Source organism: Haliotis asinina, chromosome 13, assembly GCF_037392515.1.
Source record: "Haliotis asinina isolate JCU_RB_2024 chromosome 13, JCU_Hal_asi_v2, whole genome shotgun sequence".
In the NCBI taxonomy this organism is placed as follows: Eukaryota; Metazoa; Mollusca; class Gastropoda; order Lepetellida; family Haliotidae; genus Haliotis; species Haliotis asinina.
In genome coordinates, this window is record NC_090292.1 from 42,288,917 (window position 1) to 42,309,166 (window position 20,250).

The 20,250-nt window shown below is 37.8% G+C and overlaps 1 protein-coding gene across 2 annotated transcripts in view; it reads left to right on the forward strand.

Annotated features, from left to right (window-relative positions):
- Nucleotides 1-2,248: 2,248 nt before the first annotated feature.
- LOC137260122 (uncharacterized) overlaps nt 2,249-20,250 on the forward strand; it is a 33,216-nt gene continuing 15,214 nt past the window's right edge. Inside the window, exons 1-4 of one of the 2 annotated variants that reach the window (XM_067797824.1) lie at nt 2,249-2,278; nt 3,016-3,257; nt 3,952-3,979; nt 4,240-4,443. In XM_067797824.1, coding sequence (XP_067653925.1) covers nt 3,054-3,257; nt 3,952-3,979; nt 4,240-4,443 — 436 coding nt within the window. In that variant the 5' untranslated portion in view covers nt 2,249-2,278; nt 3,016-3,053. Of the gene's footprint in view, nt 2,279-3,010; nt 3,258-3,951; nt 3,980-4,239; nt 4,444-20,250 lie in introns of both variants that reach the window. The other variant, XM_067797823.1, reaches the window with a different exon arrangement.

The following is a 20,250-nucleotide window of genomic DNA, read 5'->3' on the forward strand; positions in this document are numbered from 1 at the left end:
TAAATATCAAGTCGTGAAACGATCAAAACCCACAGTTCTGATAATACTAAAGATCAAGTCGTGAAACGATCAAAACCCACAGTTCTGATAATACTAAATATCAAGTCATGAAACGATCAAAACCCACAGTTCTGATAATACTAAATATCAAGTCATGAAACGATCAAAACCCACAGTTCTGATAATACTAAATATCAAGTCGTGAAACGATCAAAACCCACAGTTCTGATAATACTAAATATCAAGTCGTGAAACGATCAAAACCCACAGTTCTGATAATACTAAATATCAAGTCATGAAACGATCAAAACCCACAGTTCTGATAATACTAAATATCAAGTCGTGAAACGATCAAAACCCACAGTTCTGATATTGCTAAATATCAAATCGTGAAACGATCAAAACCCACAGTTCTGATAATACTAAATATCAAGTCGTGAAACGATCAAAACCCACAGTTCTGATAATACTAAATATCAAGTCATGAAACGATCAAAACCCACAGTTCTGATAATACTAAATATCAAGTCGTGAAACGATCAAAACCCACAGTTCTGATAATACTAAATATCAAGTCATGAAACGATCAAAACCCACAGTTCTGATAATACTAAATATCAAGTCATGAAACGATCAAAACCCACAGTTCTGATAATACTAAATATCAAGTCATGAAACGATCAAAACCCACAGTTCTGATAATACTAAATATCAAGTCGTGAAACGATCAAAACCCACAGTTCTGATAATACTAAATATCAAGTCGTGAAACGATCAAAACCCACAGTTCTGATAATACTAAATATCAAGTCATGAAACGATCAAAACCCACAGTTCTGATAATACTAAATATCAAGTCATGAAACGATCAAAACCCACAGTTCTGATAATACTAAATATCAAGTCGTGAAACGATCAAAACCCACAGTTCTGATAATACTAAATATCAAGTCGTGAAACGATCAAAACCCACAGTTCTGATAATGCTAAATATCAAGTCGTGAAACGATCAAAACCCACAGTTCTGATAATACTAAATATCAAGTCATGAAACGATCAAAACCCACAGTTCTGATAATACTAAATATCAAGTCGTGAAACGATCAAAACCCACAGTTCTGATAATACTAAATATCAAGTCATGAAACGATCAAAACCCACAGTTCTGATAATACTAAATATCAAGTCGTGAAACGATCAAAACCCACAGTTCTGATAATACTAAATATCAAGTCATGAAACGATCAAAACCCACAGTTCTGATAATACTAAATATCAAGTCGTGAAACGATCAAAACCCACAGTTCTGATAATACTAAATATCAAGTCATGAAACGATCAAAACCCACAGTTCTGATAATACTAAATATCAAGTCATGAAACGATCAAAACCCACAGTTCTGATAATACTAAATATCAAGTCGTGAAACGATCAAAACCCACAGTTCTGATAATACTAAATATCAAGTCGTGAAACGATCAAAACCCACAGTTCTGATAATACTAAATATCAAGTCGTGAAACGATCAAAACCTACAGTTCTTATAACACTAAATATCAAGTCGTGAAACGATCAAAACCCACAGTTCTGATAATACTAAATATCAAGTCGTGAAACGATTAAAACCCCTACCTTTGAACTGCTAAATGATAGAGTGGCAGGCTTCCATGACTCTAGCAAACATTCATTTAAAGTTGACTGGATAAGTAATACCGTCTTTTTTTACTCCTTGTTGGACATTTGTTCTTGAAATGCATGACGTAGTAAGTTCGTTCAGGGACTTGGAAAATTGCGTTTCACTATCCAAGTACCTTTGGTGGATATCCCACAAACATTGAACAGAATCCTTGTTCCAATATACGGTGTGCATGCAATGGAGGGTAAATAACGACTCATTTTCTGTTACGAGTGAAAGGTAATAGAGGGAAAGGCTATCGGTGATATTTTTCAAATAAATCAGGTTAACGAATGCACTTTTCTCAGAGTTCAACCCTTTTTCGCAACGACCTCTCAACCTCACACCAAGTGTGCCATCAGTGCATGTCGCAGTTCAGTTTGGTGCAAACTGTGTCTAAGAAGCTCTGCATTACAAAGAACATCTCATAAATATTCATATATGCAAATTGTGAAATTGAGTACGTGTTCACATTTCCCTTTTTTCGTTATACTGACATGCGCAATGGGACCTTCGATTTGATAGAGTTGTATATATTTCGCGGCAGTCAATCAACAAACAGCAGTCAGCAGCCAGTACTCAACATCACCACTGTTGAAAAGGTAAAGTTTCAAATATTAAATAGATGGATTTTTATGTAATATTACATATGCCCCTTGATGTAATTAATGGTAGATAATTTTACGTAGCATAATGGATCATTATTGCTACAAACTAGGTAAAGAAAATTACACTGGTCGTGGCAACTTGGTTGCCTTCCATTGCCAGAGAAGGTAATATTGTTTTAAATCATTCTTTGGCAACAATGCTCGACAAACGTGCAGTGTTTATTTCCCTGACCTCTGGCAATCAAATCTCGCAATATTATAAAGTAAAGGCTCACATCTGTAAGTTTGAAAACTGTTATATTCTGCTGCCTGTAACTTTAAACAGCGATAAAGTGCCTTAACTTGGTTCTTTTGTCTATGTGGAACTATTTTGTGGTCCGTAGCGTTGACACGCCCCAATTTCTTGCTCCACGCACGCCCCAATCTCTTACTTGCAAAGATGTTGGGTGAATGTGAGAGAAGCGCTTGGTAATTTATAGTCACAGGTTGTATTTATGTTTTGCACGTGAAAAATAGTAATTGTGGCGTTTGGTTGTGTTCCTTGACAGTAAAGCTCGCCGTGATTGGTAAAATCATTCAAAATCGTTAATGGCTGCGTTTGCCAATATTCAACCATCAAAACATGTTACAGAAATATGTAACATGTTCGTTCAAACATTCGATCGTTATTTTCAATGTAATTTTTTGTGCCTCTTTCTAAAGAGTGTATATTCTTTCTGTGCGAAGATTAGTCCCTTGGTTTGTTTGGAGAAGTTACCATTTCACAACAATGTTCGTGGTCCTCTTTGGTCTCCTCGCCCTGTCGTGTCTTCCCCTGTCGGTGCTCGGTGTCCCTGAAGATAGAGATGCCCGTATGTACAGAGTGTACATCTACCTCCCCCCAAAGGAAGGGAGGGACGAGACTGCCGACATACTGGAGATTAAGACAACTGTGTCAGGGCTAACTGACATCAAGGTTCTGTTTTCATTCAAGGTAAGTGAAGGCATTGAATTATTGAACTGATATTGCCAAGACAGAACGTTATATTTGGGGTTTTTAAACACGGCAGTCAGCAATAAGAGGTGGCCTGAGCTGGCGGAGTCTGGACCAGTCAATACAGTGATCAAAAACGTTTCTTCGGTCTATGCAATTCGGACACAACAAAGTGTCAGCCAAGCCAGCGAGCCTGACCAGCCCATCCCGTTAGTCCCTCTCATAGCACGTGTGAGTTTCCAAAGGTCAATTCTAAGCTGGTTCTTGGCGACAAGATGAAAGAAATACTATTCCTCTTTTTACCCCTTGCTTGTAAAATAAGGAGCTGGACACCCACGATATTATCGATAACTGATCCATTTTGCTTTCTTGTGCCAACACAGGACGATAGCAGGAGGACTGTACGCACGGGATGGGTTTGAGAAACTATTGGTAATAAGTGTCTAACGTTTATTAGAACACGTGTAGATCTAGATGCATAGCGTCAATCAGTGTCTGGCATACGACTCTGTAAACTTCTGATTATTAAAGAGATGCCCAACGAACCAACCAACCATGCACACACACGCGCACACGCGCGCACAAACAGCAATAGATACACAGCTTCAGTGCATTCCGACACTGACTCTGTCGCTTCTGACGCTCAGTGTCCCTCCCTCTCGCACATATTAACACATTAATGTTTCTTTAACAGGAACTCGGGAATTCGCTGGTAATTCTCGGTACGTTCAGTTTTCTTACATTTTCCTAACAAGCGTTTTGTAATAGGAACCTTCTCGTTATGCTACGGGCATGCACTAAATATATTTTGTAAATTTATAACACCTCTGTATATATATGGGTTTAGTGATCAAATGTGTACATTAAAACGTATGACGTTATGCCTGAAATTCTGTCACTTTATTGAATTCACAGAGTAGGACCATAAAGCTCGTTAAAAAACTATACATTAGTTAACAAGAAAAAAACAATTGTCTTGCAGTTCTTCGTGTCGACAAGGCGTGCAGCTGGCCACAGTTGACGAGCTTCCTGGCACGCAAGGGTTATGAGGTCAAGGTGACGCCAGTGTATTACTGCAGTGACTTCGCCCGGGAACTAGGTCTGAACATGACCAGAGACTTTTATGATACTACTCTCGAGAATGATGAGGACTTATTAATGGGCAAACAGATATTTCCTGTGAAAGGTAAGCCTGGCAGCCTTTTGTGTGTTTATTTGGTGGACTGGGGATATTTGTACATTGCGTATATATATATATATATATATATATATATATATATATATATATAGATAGATAGATAGATAGATAGATAGATAGATAGATAGATAGATATAGATATAGATATAGATAGATATATATAGATATATATAGATATATATAGATATATATATATATATATATATATATATATATATATATATATATATATATATATATATATATATCTGAAAGCAGCATTAGGGGGACCGTATGTAAAAACCAGCATTAGGGGGACCACGTGTATATTCTGTTATAAAATAACTTTTATTGACTTTAATGGTGTATTTTCACCCGTAATCATCTTAATAAACTTTAAGAAAAAGATGATGCAAAAAACACATCACATAAAAAATATACATGTTTTTCGGTCTCCTTAATTTTCATACATACAGAACCAGCATTAGGGAGACCGGAATATATATCTGGAACCAGCATTAGGGAGACCGTATGTAAAAACCAGCATTAGGCAGACAAGATTTTATATATGTTTAAAAACAAGCATTAGGGGCACCAAATGGTATATATACACACATTTAAAAGCAAGCATTGGGGGGACGAGATGATATATAGTAGTATATCTAAAAATAGCATTAGGGAGACCACGTGTATATTCTGTTATAAAACAACTTTTACTGACTTTAATGATTTATTGTATCTCTAAATCATCTCAACAAAAAAGATGATGTGAAAAAAAATCATAAAATAAAGCATATACGTGTTTTTCGGTCTCCTTAATTCTGATATATACAGAACCAGCAATAGGGAGACCGGAATATATATCTGGAACCAGCATTAGGGAGACCGTATGTAAAAACCAGCATTAGTGAGACAAGATTTTATATATTTTTAAAAACAAGCGTTAGGGGCACCAAATGGTATATAAACACACATTTAAAAACATGCATTAGGGGGACGAGATGATATATAGTAGTATATCTAAAAATAGCATTAAGGAGACCACGTGTATATTCTGTTATAAAACAACTTTTACTGACTTTAATGATTTATTGTAACTCTAAATCATCTCAACAAAAAAGATGATGTGAAAAAAAATAATAAAATAAAGCATATACGTGTTTTTCGGTCTCCTTAATTCTCATATATACAGAACCAGCATTAGGGAGACCGGAATATATATCTGGAACCAGCATTAGGGAGACCGTATGTAAAAACCAGCATTAGGGAGACAAGATTTTATATATGTCTAAAAACAAGCGTTAGGGGCACCAAATGGTATACATACACACATTTAAAAACATGCATTAGGGGGACGAGATGATATATAGTAGTATATCTAAAAATAGCATTAGGGAGACCAAGTGTATATTCTGTTATAAAACAACTTTTACTGACTTTAATGATTTATTGTATCTCTAAATCATCTCAACAAAAAAGATGATGTGAAAAAAATATCATAAAATAAAGCATATACGTGTTTTCGGTCTCCTTAATTCTCACATATACAGAACCAGCATTAGGGAGACCGGAATATATATCTGGAACCAGCATTAGGGAGACTGTATGTAAAAACCAGCATTAGGGAGACAAGATTTTATATATGTTTAAAAACAATCGTTAGGGGCACCAAATGGTATATATACACACATTTCAAAACATGCATTAGGGGGACGAGATGATATATAGTAGTATATCTAAAAATAGCATTAAGGAGACCACGTGTATATTCTGTTATAAAACAACTTTTACTGACTTTAATGATTTATTGTATCTCTAAATCATCTCAACAAAAAAGATGATGTGAAAAAAATATCATAAAATAAAGCATATATGTGTTTTCGGTCTCCTTAATTGTCACATATACAGAACCAGCATTAGGGAGACCGGAATATATATCTGGAACCAGCTTTAGGGAGACCGTATGTAAAAACCAGCATTAGGGAGACAAGATTTTATATATGTTTAAAAACAAGCATTAGGGGCACCAAATGGTATATATACACACATTTAAAAACATGCATTAGGGGGACGAGATGATATATAGTAGTATATCTAAAAATAGCATTAGGGAGACCAAGTGTATATTCTGTTATAAAACAACTTTTACTGACTTTAATGATTTATTGTATCTCTAAATCATCTCAACAAAAACGATGATGTGAAAAAAAATATCATAAAATAAAGCATATACGTGTTTTTCGGTCTCCTTAATTCTCACATATACAGAACCAGCATTAGGGAGACCGGAATATATATCTGGAACCAGCTTTAGGGAGACCGTATGTAAAAACCAGCACTAGGGAGACAAGATTTTATATATGTTTAAAAACAAGCGTTAGGGGCACCAAATGGTATATATACACACATTTAAAAGCAAGCATTGGGGGGGACGAGATGATATATAGTAGTATATCTAAAAATAGCATTAGGGAGACCACGTGTATATTCTGTTATAAAACAACTTTTACTGACTTTAATGATTTATTGTATCTCTAAATCATCTCAACAAAAAAGATGATGTGAAAAAAAATCATAAAATAAAGCATATACGTGTTTTTCGGTCTCCTTAATTCTGATATATACAGAACCAGCAATAGGGAGACCGGAATATATATCTGGAACCAGCATTAGGGAGACCGTATGTAAAAACCAGCATTAGTGAGACAAGATTTTATATATTTTTAAAAACAAGCGTTAGGGGCACCAAATGGTATATAAACACACATTTAAAAACATGCATTAGGGGGACGAGATGATATATAGTAGTATATCTAAAAATAGCATTAGGGAGACCAAGTGTATATTCTGTTATAAAACAACTTTTACTGACTTTAATGATTTATTGTAACTCTAAATCATCTCAACAAAAAAGATGATGTGAAAAAAAATAATAAAATAAAGCATATACGTGTTTTCGGTCTCCTTAATTCTCACATATACAGAACCAGCATTAGGGAGACCGGAATATATATCTGGAACCAGCATTAGGGAGACCGTATGTAAAAACCAGCATTAGGGAGACAAGATTTTATATATGTTTAAAAACAAGCGTTAGGGGCACCAAATGGTATATATACACACATTTAAAAACATGCATTAGGGGGACGAGATGATATATAGTAGTATATCTAAAAATAGCATTAAGGAGACCACGTGTATATTCTGTTATAAAACAACTTTTACTGACTTTAATGATTTATTGTATCTCTAAATCATCTCAACAAAAAAGATGATGTGAAAAAAATATCATAAAATAAAGCATATATGTGTTTTCGGTCTCCTTAATTGTCACATATACAGAACCAGCATTAGGGAGACCGGAATATATATCTGGAACCAGCTTTAGGGAGACCGTATGTAAAAACCAGCATTAGGGAGACAAGATTTTATATATGTTTAAAAACAAGCGTTAGGGGCACCAAATGGTATATATACACACATTTAAAAACATGCATTAGGGGGACGAGATGATATATAGTAGTATATCTAAAAATAGCATTAGGGAGACCAAGTGTATATTCTGTTATAAAACAACTTTTACTGACTTTAATGATTTATTGTATCTCTAAATCATCTCAACAAAAACGATGATGTGAAAAAAAATATCATAAAATAAAGCATATACGTGTTTTTCGGTCTCCTTAATTCTCACATATACAGAACCAGCATTAGGGAGACCGGAATATATATCTGGAACCAGCATTAGGGAGACCGTATGTAAAAACAAGTATTAGGGTGACCAAATAGTATAGATGTACACACATTTTTTAAAAAAAGGTCTGTTGGAACCAGACGGTATATATAATAATTAAAAAAAACAACATTAGGGGGACCAGATGGTATAAATATATTTAAAAACCAACATTTGGGGGTCCAAACAGTAAACATATTTAAAAACCAGCACTTGGGGGACCAGATGGTAGATATTTTTGCAATACCCAGCACTAGGGGCACCAGAGAGTAAATTTTATTCAAAACCAGCATTTGGGGCACAGGGGGTAGATACCCTTTTAAAACCCAGTATTAGGATGACCACATGGTATATATATTTTTAAAAAAACAATATAAGGGAGTGCAGATGGTAGATATATTTAAAAACCTGCATTAGGGAGACCAGATGGTATGCATGTTTAAAGACCAGCATTAGGGGAACCAGATGATACAATTACGAACTGATTACCACGGCCGGATAATTCAATCGAGATAGCGTTTTGTAACGGCGACCTTAAAGTTAGTGAAGGTACATGGACAACGCTTAAGTTGACATAACCGAAGTTGTCATTTGACAAGAGCCAGACAAGCAGCAGATGCGTGATTGGCGACATGTGAAATTCACCCACAAGAGCAGGTTTTAATTTCACGGTAATGACAGCCGGATTGGTGCTCGCAGACGAGTAGGTAAACGCTTGGAGCCTATAGCACAATGGTGTGGAGTGAGCTCTGCGCGATCTAAAACAAGATTGAATGCTCGAAGATATATGTATAAAGTTTTGTGCCGAGCTGTGGTGCCATTAAGTTTATCCAGCAACAATCATGTAGCATTGTCTAACAACATGATCACGCAAAGTCTCATACAGCAAGGCTAACAGACGACTTTCTGCATAAGGCTATTGTTATGTTGCCGTGGCCAGCATGCCCTCCCGACGTGAATCCGACAGAATACTAATGGGACTATCTGGATCGACGAATCAGAAAACCATCACCTGCACCTGTCAACGCTTAGCAACTGGAACAATGTTCCCTTCAGGAATGGCAATGGACCAGGTGTAACGTCATGCGTCCTGCTGCGTCATCATTGGGTCGCCGTGGTTTGGGGTGTATTGAAGCCACACTCACTCAACATTCGATGACATTTGTTACAAGGAACAGATGCCTACCGATGTGAAGATATACTGAGTACTGATCGTTTAATAATGAGCTGTATTGGCTCAGTTGTATACAACATGTGTAACAATTTTGTACATTGTTTTTTCGTTCACTATGAAAATAAAGTGCTTGTTTTATTGGTTCAACATTGTTTGTGTTTGTTACAACAAGTATTCAGCGGTCCCAGCGTCAGAACACCATTGTATGTTTTGGTAAGGGGAGCAAAAATGATATGAGAACCAGGTACCACTATATATGACAGTATATTAATACGAGGTTTGAATAAGTCCGTGTTACTGCCCTGAGTTTGCGTTGTTTGTGAACTGCAAACATCGAAGTGTAGGCCATGTCCGTGTAGTTGGCTACTGATCCGAAGTACTCTTCAAGCATCCTGTAAAACCCCATGTATGATGGAGTCAGTGTATCGGGCATGGTTCTATGATTACGTGTCCTCCATTCCGTTGGTACGTGTACCAGTTGGGGCATAACAAGTATTCCAACCTTATCTGTGAACTGCATGGGTCCATATATCGAGTGGTTCCCTGGAAATTGTGGCACTGTCTGAGCTCACTTCAGACCTGTTCCGGTCGTAGAGACGAAGGCTTTGTTCTGCCGGTTAGTGGTTGTAGATAGGTTTTCAGACCTGCCAACTCTCACGCCTTTGGCTTGAGACTCACGTTTTTTAAGCATTTGTCACGCTCTCACGACAGACATTGATAATCTCACGCTTTTTTTTAAAAAAAAATAACGTAAATTAATCAAAGCCACTTTTTCACTCATTTTAAATCACTTATAGGGTGTTAAAAACACTACTTCTCTTCAGATTCAGGGGGGCTTCGCCTCCCTGACCCCCTACCAGGTCTCCGCCCTGGACCCGGCCGCGGCCTGCAGCCCCTGGACCCCGGCTTCTCAAGCGTTTTTTTCTTTGGAGGGTTGGAAGCTCTGGGTCTTTGATGTCCAAACATATATCCAGCAGCGTGTTGATGTGACAAGCACGTGATTTCCGGATGAGTCGTAGGGAGTCATCCTTTCTAAAATATCCGTAGACACACGCAAACGTGCCTGATGTTGTTGTGTATCAAATCAAGGTGTCGTTGTAAAGTGTGAAACACTTGTAGTACAATATGCCATATCCAGACATCCTGGTGGCTTTCTGATGCGACATAGGTTGATGACGTCATAGTGTTATGACATGGTAATAAATGAGTACGGGGGTACCCCGACGGTCAACTAAAATGTAGCTTAACGTATCAAAAGAGATAACTGGACCAAAACTGCATACATCAGCTAAAACATCTGTCAGTAAGACCATGCGGTGGGAACGTGAGTGTGGCTAAAATCTGATTCAGAACACCTAAACATAGTCTTAATATCTTCAGCTCCAGTTTGTGAGAGCACAGTTATACATTACCCATTTGTCTAGACAGGCTACGTTTCTCTAGTATTCGGCAGTGAATTTGAAACTTGAGTGTGACTCATTCAAGTATTTTATGAATGTTCCTAGGCGTTTTTTCCCTTCTGTCAAAACTTGCTTCGTCAAGAGTAATCGTGCGACAGCTTGAAGATCATTCGCATATTTACAGCATATATAAAAGGAAGTGACGCACACGGCAGCAAATTGCAAAGTACGTTTTAATGCTGTAAAATAATATTTTTAATATTTTGTTACGTTATTGTTACCCTTTATCCAAATGAATCGAAGTTTCAGATTCTTTGGTTAAAAAACATGTTAATAGTGTTACTAATGTGAATGAAATTTCTTGATAATTTTTGGTGAAGAAACTATTTCGATTCTTTACTTGTCTTAGTAAACGTTTAACAGTGTCATTTGCTTGTACTGTGTGCTACAGAAAAGAAAATGGCAATACCGTAGATAGTAGAGAGTTGCTTCAGCTTTAATCGGTATTGCCGCAGTCATGTTGAATGAATTGTGATTATGTGGAACATTGTTTGACAGAAATGAAGATTAAACATCAGTCAATTGAAAATATGTATAAAATGTCAAATGTCAGTAGTCCTTCCCGATGGCGACATTAACTACCGCGATAATAGAGTCCCATGTTATTTTTGGGAGCAAATAGAGAAAAAATGTCTTTTAGCGGCATTTAGAAGTTGTTATATATGACCAAGATCTTTTGTGGATAAACCTTTTTAATAATTTTTGACACACAACGGTTTGGGGTTATTTCAGACCCCTTCATCAGGTGAAGTCATGTATATAGAAATATAGAAGCGGCCAACAGAGCGATTGTTCGGAAGAAGACCCACAGGAATGTTGGCAACATGAATTTGAAAACGGATTCGAGGTTCCAATCCCGAATTTGATATTTTTTGTTAACATTTGGGATTCGAATCCCCAATCTGATTTTTTTGTGCGTGTGTTTTGAAACGGATTCAGAATGGGGATTCAAGTTCCGAATCTGGTTTATTTGTTCACATTCCGGATTCGAGTCCTGAATTTGAATTTCCTGTTTAGAATCGGATTCGGGCTGGGCATTGGGGGTTCTTCTTCTTAAATGTAGCTTTATAGTCTGGGTATGGAATCAGAAGTGGTGTCACAGATCCGTCGAGTGCTACCTTGGCAGCAAAATCGGCCATTGTGTTCCCAGAAATGCCCACGTGGCTTCATACCGAAACATAAGTCTCATTAACCTATTCAGACATTGGCCTACTTTTCAGCCGATCCGAATTGTCTCGTGTGAAAAAATGAAAATTGACACCACAAACAGCTCTGGTTAAACCGAATTTCAATTCCTTGTTTCATAAGGAAATGGTATTTACAAGAGAGTTTTAATTTTAAACTTCAATAAGACCGTCTTTCTATACCTTATGTCGAGGTGTTGGCAGCATACCTTAACTATGGAATCACAAACTGCCCCTGTTTGATAAGATCGTAAAATGATTCACAATGCACCTGGCTCACTGGTTAAAACTGTTATGTGTTCCTTATGCTTATTTAGTGTAGTTCTGTGACGCACAATGAGGTTAGTGAAATATCACTAGGTTATCTAGCGGCAGAGCCTCGCTTTGAGATTTCCACGATTTCCAGGTTTCCGTTTGTCAGAGCAGGCTGAACGACAGAGCACACTGTAGGATTGGAAGGATTAGAAGGAGCTTAGTGTTGCAATATACAAGTGCGTAGACTTATCAAATCATACTGATTAATATTTATGCATCCAGTTAAATGACAGAGTCTAAACATTCTGGACTGGTTATCACACTAAGTTGCACAAAAAGACGGAACTAGTTAAACAGGAAACGAGACTGTTATGTAATCGATGATTTGACATGGTAACCAACAAAATACGATGACGCATTGGCCAGTAGCAAGTTCATTATATACTGAGTACACATGAAAACGCACAACTTGAAAAAAAGGTCAACACTTAAGTTCAAATGAACTTCAATATAATCTTTATATAACAACAACACTACAGTGACGTCACCCGACATGCCAGGTGCATGAAATGCGAGAATTTCACGTTAACTGTAACGCTAGGCAATTATTCGCAAAAACGCAACATTTTGCACGCACACCATGGGAAAAATGAATTTCACTCTGAATGTGTGCACATATTGTCTTTAAAAGCATGTGAATCCGAATAAAATTTCACTTCTTCACTGACACTTGTGAAACGCCGACACGATGCCGCGACTTACAGCCCCTGAACGGGAACGTGCCATAGTCATGCTTCAAAATAGCGCCAGCACCAGGGAAATTGCCAGATGACTACACTGCGCACACACAACGATCGCAAAACTCCATCAAAGGTTTCTGCAAACGGGGAGCACTCGGGACCGTCCTCGAGCGGGTCAACAACGTGTGACAACGGCACGTCAGGACCGTAAGATAGTACGGGATCATGTCCGAGACCGAACACTACCAGCGACAAGACCGGCTGCTCAAGTCCAAGGACAACGTGGATTCATTCACCCAAACACCGTACGGAACTGTCTGTGAGCTGTAGGCCTGCGTGTACGACGTCCTTATTTCGGCTCCATATTGACGGACCAGCGTCTACAGTGGGCAAACAGCCACCAGAATTGGCAACTACGACAATGGCACAGTGTCATCTTTTCTGACGAGTCACGATTTCGCTTAAGGAACGCAGATGGCCGTATACATGTTTGGCGGAGACGTGGTGAACGTATAACGCCGACTGAGTCGTTCAGACAGACGGACCGTTGGGGTAGTGGAAGCGTTATGGTGTGGGGTAAAATAAGCTACCGTCACAGAACCAATCTCCATATCTGCAGAGGAAGGGTGAACCATGTCGTGCCGTTCTTCAACCAACACCACGATGTCCACACGTTCCAACAGGACAACGCTAGGGCACACACTGCAAGGGTGCCCATGCAGTACCTTGCACAGCAGAACATCCCGCTCTGGCACCCGACCTCGCCCCTATCGAGCACTTATGGGATGAAATTGGACGACGTCTTTCACGTCGACGCCAGATGGACAACATCCGAGAACTTGAGGTTGCCCTTGTTCAGGAGTGGAGTGCTATCCCTCAGAACACTATCCAGAGACTGATCAACTCCATGCGATGACGATGCACCGCATGTGTCAATGCAAATGGCGGTCACACCCGTTATTGACTTTCCTCTTTGACCCCTACACCAGTTAAGCCTCTCTCGCGCATTAACACTATCGTGAATGAAATTGAATGATGTTCACATGTCTTCTTAAATCATTCATTATCTCAAATACATCCTAAGTATATACTTCACATATTAATCCGTGGAGCTATTCCAGATTTCGTGAGTGGTGCGTTTTCATATGGACTGAGTATATAACTCCATAATTTCTATTAAAAGTGGACGTTTACAAGATAAGTTTTTAATTGCCTGGACGCAAGAAAGAGAGTCAGAAGAGATTATATGTTGCTTATATTTAGGATGCCTTTGAATATATTTAAGAGCCGTTAGTATTGCGTTTGTTTCTGCTGTTATCAGGTAGAAGTTGACATCCATAACATTTTGTCGTATATTAGAATACCGACTTCTAAATGCCTCTCAAGAACCTCATCAAACAATAAAGAAGAAGTTGACATCCATAACATTTTGTCGTATATATGTTATCAGGTATTTTAGAAGAAACTGTTCTGGATCCAATGACAGTGGCACAAGCTATTGTGCCACCACCCCTGGACCCATCTGTAAATATGCATGTATGTATTATATTTATGTCTTAATTGAACAAATTCTTGTTTATATTGTATTTCATTAGTATATGATTTTTTAAACTTTGTCAGTGTTAGGTCAACTTGTGGCCTAACCAATTGCCAAGGAGGAGAAGAAAAAGCGCTGGAGCATATTTAGTGAACCGTTTGAACTCCATCGCGGTTTTTTTTTCAACTTTATAGGCTGAATTGGCATTTTCGATGATTTGTTTCCGTAAGTGCATACTGAAAGGTATCAGAATTTGCAAAGTTGTGTTTTACGTTGCATGTGACCTTTAAGATACCATATTTCCATGTTGTATCATAAGCGTTTTCAAGGTCTAAAAATATTGATACAGCATGGTGGTTATTTACAATGGAATTTTTAACGAATGATTCTAGTCGAACTAAATGATCAATAGAGTTTCTATTTTTTCGATCTTCCAAGAAGATGTGAAAAAAGAGGTTTGTATTTACCAGGATGGTGACGTTTTGCTACAGTGATATCTACATTCAACATAATACATGTTTGATGTACACATGGAAAAGAATCATGGACATGTTTGGAGATCATTTCAATTTTCTTTCTGACAAGAAAATGACACCTTCAGTTACATTTTTACCAGTCATGTAGCACTTGCATCTGCTTATCTGGCACCTCTTGAATCCAGCTCAATCTGAACTCAACAAAGCCGCGTCCACCCAAACTGAAGTGCTGAGAGTAAGGAGGTAAGGTTTGTTTTTTGGGGTTTTTTTCAGTAGACATATCTTCAACCTTGAGTCCCATGGTCCAGTCATTGGTATTGTTGCCAGACGGAACCTTGGGATTGGGGTTACCATGATCATGGTGCGAGACCACATCAGTGACACCTCCTCAGTGTAAACTGCAGTAAACTATGAACTACTGTCACTCTGCAAGATAGGTGGTGCACCAATGAACAAGAAGATGTCGACAAACTGACACACTACTTCGTGGTGGTCAACGGTCTCAGCACACAGAACTTGAGATGATCTTGACAATGCATAATCCATTTGATTTTCTCTTCACACATGGATTGCATGCCAATCAAATTGACTTGAGCATGTGAGCCAAAGTCCTTAGAGATGATGGGGAGAATAACAACTCCAGCGTAGTTGTCCTATTTCGTTTTCTGCTGGCATTGGATGCAGGGAGACTTGAATAACCTACGGGATTCAGGAGTGATGTTGGCATACTTCTTGGTACCTTCATATTGTCTCTATCACTCTGTCCTGTTGCAATACAGTCCCTCTGGATGATGAGAAAGGCGTCTTCAATGGAGACGAAATACACAGATCTTCATGTTCTTCTTTCTTCCCAAGCAACATCTTCACACCACCGCATTGAAACTGCATACTTCTCGAGCAGAAAATACCCATGGTAGGACTTCTTTGTTTATGATTCAGATTCCAGTAATTCATCTATGGTCTTTTGATATTTATGTTTTGATATTTATGTTTTAGGGAATCAATACTCGCTTCTTGGTGTCACATAGGCGGTGTCTTTAACGCAATTCTCCTTTGTGAGGTGCGGATGTTATATACTGTTTCTGAATGAACAAAGCCTATAGTTGGCTTCGTAGAATGGATAAACGTCTTACAATCACACCCCATAATCAGTAAGGAGGAGTGTTTAATACAATTACCAGAATTACAGAACAAACAAGTCTTGCTTAATTGACCTTATCTTGTTTTTGATGTATTTTTGCCCTCAGATTTGTCTATTTCAAATTCTCCCATGAGCAGTAAGAAGGAATGCGCCATACACATAATTACCAGAATTAGAAAAAAAACAGATTTCCTCCTTGCAGAATTCCTCTTTAAAGTGTGTTTCAAATTATTGACTGTGTTGGTCTTTCTTCGTTCTTCAACGAGAGCTCATGCATGCAAGCAAAGGTGGGGCGCTTCAGGTCTTTTTGACTATCTCCGGCGGAGGACAGCAACGCCGAGGATAGATACGTTTAAAGGGTGAAGGTGCAAAGAGTACAGTTGCGTAACCTGAAGTCCCGATTTCCAAATGTGTAAAAGAAATGCATACTAAGGGTTACAATACCGAATACCCCATGCACGTGCCGAATCTGTAAAAGAAAAATCCCGAATTTGAAAAAAGAAATAAAGATCGGGATTCGAATCAAAATCGATTCAATTCAAATTCTGAAACCCGAAAGTTACCAAAACTCAGATCTGAGGTAAAAATATAAACTACTCTTTTAAGAAAAATTGGCTGCTCAACTTGTAAGTGTTACAGATCTATAGTTTCAGCATCCATGTACATCACCTTTTTATGAATTGGCGCACTGATGTTTGTTTCCAGAATGTCGGGAAACATAAATTTAGCAGAGATAAGTTTGAAAAACTTGTTAAGAATATGAACTAGGGTAGTCGCTGTTAATTTTAGTAGTTCGCTTCCTATACGACCTTGTCCTGTAGCATTAGCTGTAGTTCAGCATCGGGATTTTCACCTTCATCTCATCAACGATAATTCCATTCAGGGCATTGGTAATATCTTCAACGTCATCATAGAAAATGTTATTTGATGCAATTAGCAGAAATAACACATTTTCGGTTTGCTTTTTCATATATTTGATAGTGATATGATCTATGATATAGGATATTTATATAACGCACATATCCACGCAGCAGTACATGCTCAAGGCACTGGTATTATTCCCTCGATCACTGGAGTCAATCCCAACAGCACATCGTATTTCAGTCTCAACTCCCTGGGGAGTATATAACTCTTGCTGCCACTTGGCGCACCGTGTTTATTGAGGCTCTCTCATCCTAACGAGGTACCCATTCACAGCTGGGTGGACTGGGGCACATAGTCACAGTACTTTGCCCAAATTCACTGCACCTTGTTGTACCTGCAACTAGATGTTTGCAGGTATTTTTGTGGCCACAATCTGGTCATATACCAATGAATTCGTGGGTTCTTTTACGTGCACAGTGTTGTGTACTGTACACTAGGGGTTGTGACAACACTGAAAGAGTCTGCACACAATATTGACTCCAAGGCTTTTACAGCCGGTCACAGGTGGGCTCGATCCTGACAACTCAACCTCGCTGGATCACTAGCTTAGCGCTTTAGCCAGCTCGCCCAATGCGCCCCCAGTTCGCCCACTGCGCGCGTCTTGACTAGACACCACCACATTGTAGTACCGTTTGGAATATTTATTATTTTAATTATTTTCAATCCACAATGTCTTCTGACGTTTCTGACTGATGATATTAGTTTGTTCCTGCATATTTTAAATTTATCCCAGTTTGCAAGTCTATTTCGATTTTTTAATAAATTAAGGAATGATATTTCGACTTTTTTTCAACAACAGAACAAATAACATTATTTAACCACAGTGAATATTTTTTCGTGACGGTGACAGTCCTATTCTGTATATTATTATCGAGAATATCTTTAATTTTACTAGTAAAATCTTCAGTGAGTGTACTAATATCTTCAGATGAAAACAAATTGTCAGCGTCTATGCCATTAATGTCGTGATTTATGCCATCTACATTCGTCAGAGAGTAATGTTGTATTGGCACCTTAAAGGTGTGGTTTTAGGGACCCATTTCAATGGTATTAACAAATAAAGTGTAATGATCTACACTATGGTTCTATGGAGCGTACACCTGAAAGTCTTGCGTTGTCTGTATGCAATATGAACACCAGATCGAGCAAAGGTACAGAACAGGAGGTAGTTCTTGTGGGCTCTGTAATTTAGTTCAAGCCGTACATAATTTGTCCATGTTCGATCTTTTGACTGGTTTTACATAGAACATCTGGAGTGAAATCGCCAGTAACTACTGTAAACATGTCAAGGTCAACTGCACTACCTATTACTCATCAATTAAGTTCCAATAGTAGACACGTTTGTCATGACAACAAAAAATTACCAATTAAATTTTTGCAGGTTCAGTGGGCATCCATGTATTACAAATCGGCAAGTTGGAAATGCTTCATCAGTTTAGCGCATAACTGTGTTGTTAGCATGAACCGTAACGCCTCCAGCACGTGTTCTGTCTTTTCGAAACGGTAACTGGAAACCAGGGATCTGAATTTTCTCACTTCGAATGTCTTCTCATAGCCACGTTTCAGTCAAACAGAATACACCAGATGATGTAATTTCTGCACTTAAAATGCCTAATTTGTCCATAACACGACGAACCATTAAATTTGTGATGTTCAAGCCTTAATGGTATTTAGGTCCAGGATAAGGATAAATATCTCCACACAAGAGGGGTAGGAAAACAGAAAAATTATGAAATCACTCACTCACTCATCAACTTACTTCATCTAAGCCTGTGGTATTTTAACATGATGCATTAATGAATTGCGGCCAGTGCACAAATACTGTTTTACGTCTGTTTCAAATTTCACCATAAGCGTCAAGTTCAATTTATAATAACCCATAAATACATTTAGCAAAGTTCAGACCATGTTTGTTGGGATCACGCGCTGTGTAAATTGAAAGGCACGACTATATGTAACATAAGCAGACTGCACGTACGTGTACTCTTTACTCTAGCGGGTTTAATACCATTAGTTTGACATCTCATTTATAAATAAGAGATCCCAATTCAAACGTCTGTCAAAAAGCTACTAAATCCATGTATTTTGTATTATGCAGAAGACGAATGTTACATTTCTCAATACAATGTGAAATAAATATCTTTGATTCAATGGTGAAACCAATCTGGTTGTACGGTTGTGAAATTTGGGGATATGAATTGGGCATTTGGGGGAAATTAAAAATGTAAAAAAATGTTTTGTGAGAAAATTACTATCTGTAAATAAAGGTACCCCATTGTATATGTCTTTTGGTGAATAACTTGTGTCAACTTTCTGGTGATGTTAAAACTCTAGTGATGTTAAAGGTTGTGCCTAAACCATTTACAAACAATTCATTTCAGATATCGTTAATCTGTTCTATTGTATATATTATCTATTATGAAGGTTTTCGCAGCTGAAGTTGAAACTTTTGACAATATTGGTTTAAGTTATGTATGACTTTACAGTTTCCCATTGCATTTTCCTGCTCATTTCATTATAAATGCTACTCAAACATATTCTATTTATAAACATAAATAATTTCTTGACATCATTATAAATGAAACCCCGTCAGTAAAGCTACTCATCTCGACATGTAGTTACCTTAAATCGACCTTTTTGACAACAGTGCTCAATTTTCTCACGCGAACGAATTTTTCATCTGAGGGACGCGCATCCGTGACGTAATGTGAGGTATATATACCTTTGTGGGTTGTTGTAGTATTCATTTACATTTCCGGGGATAGATGATCCTGTTTATAGGTTTATATGTTTGTCTAAATCTGCAGTCGTGACAATTGTTTTGAAATATGAGAGCTTTATTTTTCACAACCTACTGCCATTTAATCTTATACCTGCGTCGCTTATTTTCCGATATATAACTTGTTTTCATAGACGATTCCGTCTAAAATCACTTGCTGTCACAATGGTTATATATCGTTTTGCAAAGTCCTTTTGGTCATGATTCAAAAATATATTTAAAACTGACTAAGTAGTTTTGATCTGCAAACCTGAAGAAATCAAACCATAATCAAATTGCTGTTGAGGATTGTTTACACCGAGTTACAAAATCAAAACTACTTTCTTCTGGTAGTAAAATATGTATTTGTTGGTGAACAATAGGGTTTTGCATGACATTGCTTCTAACATAACAATTTCACCCTTGGAAGCGAT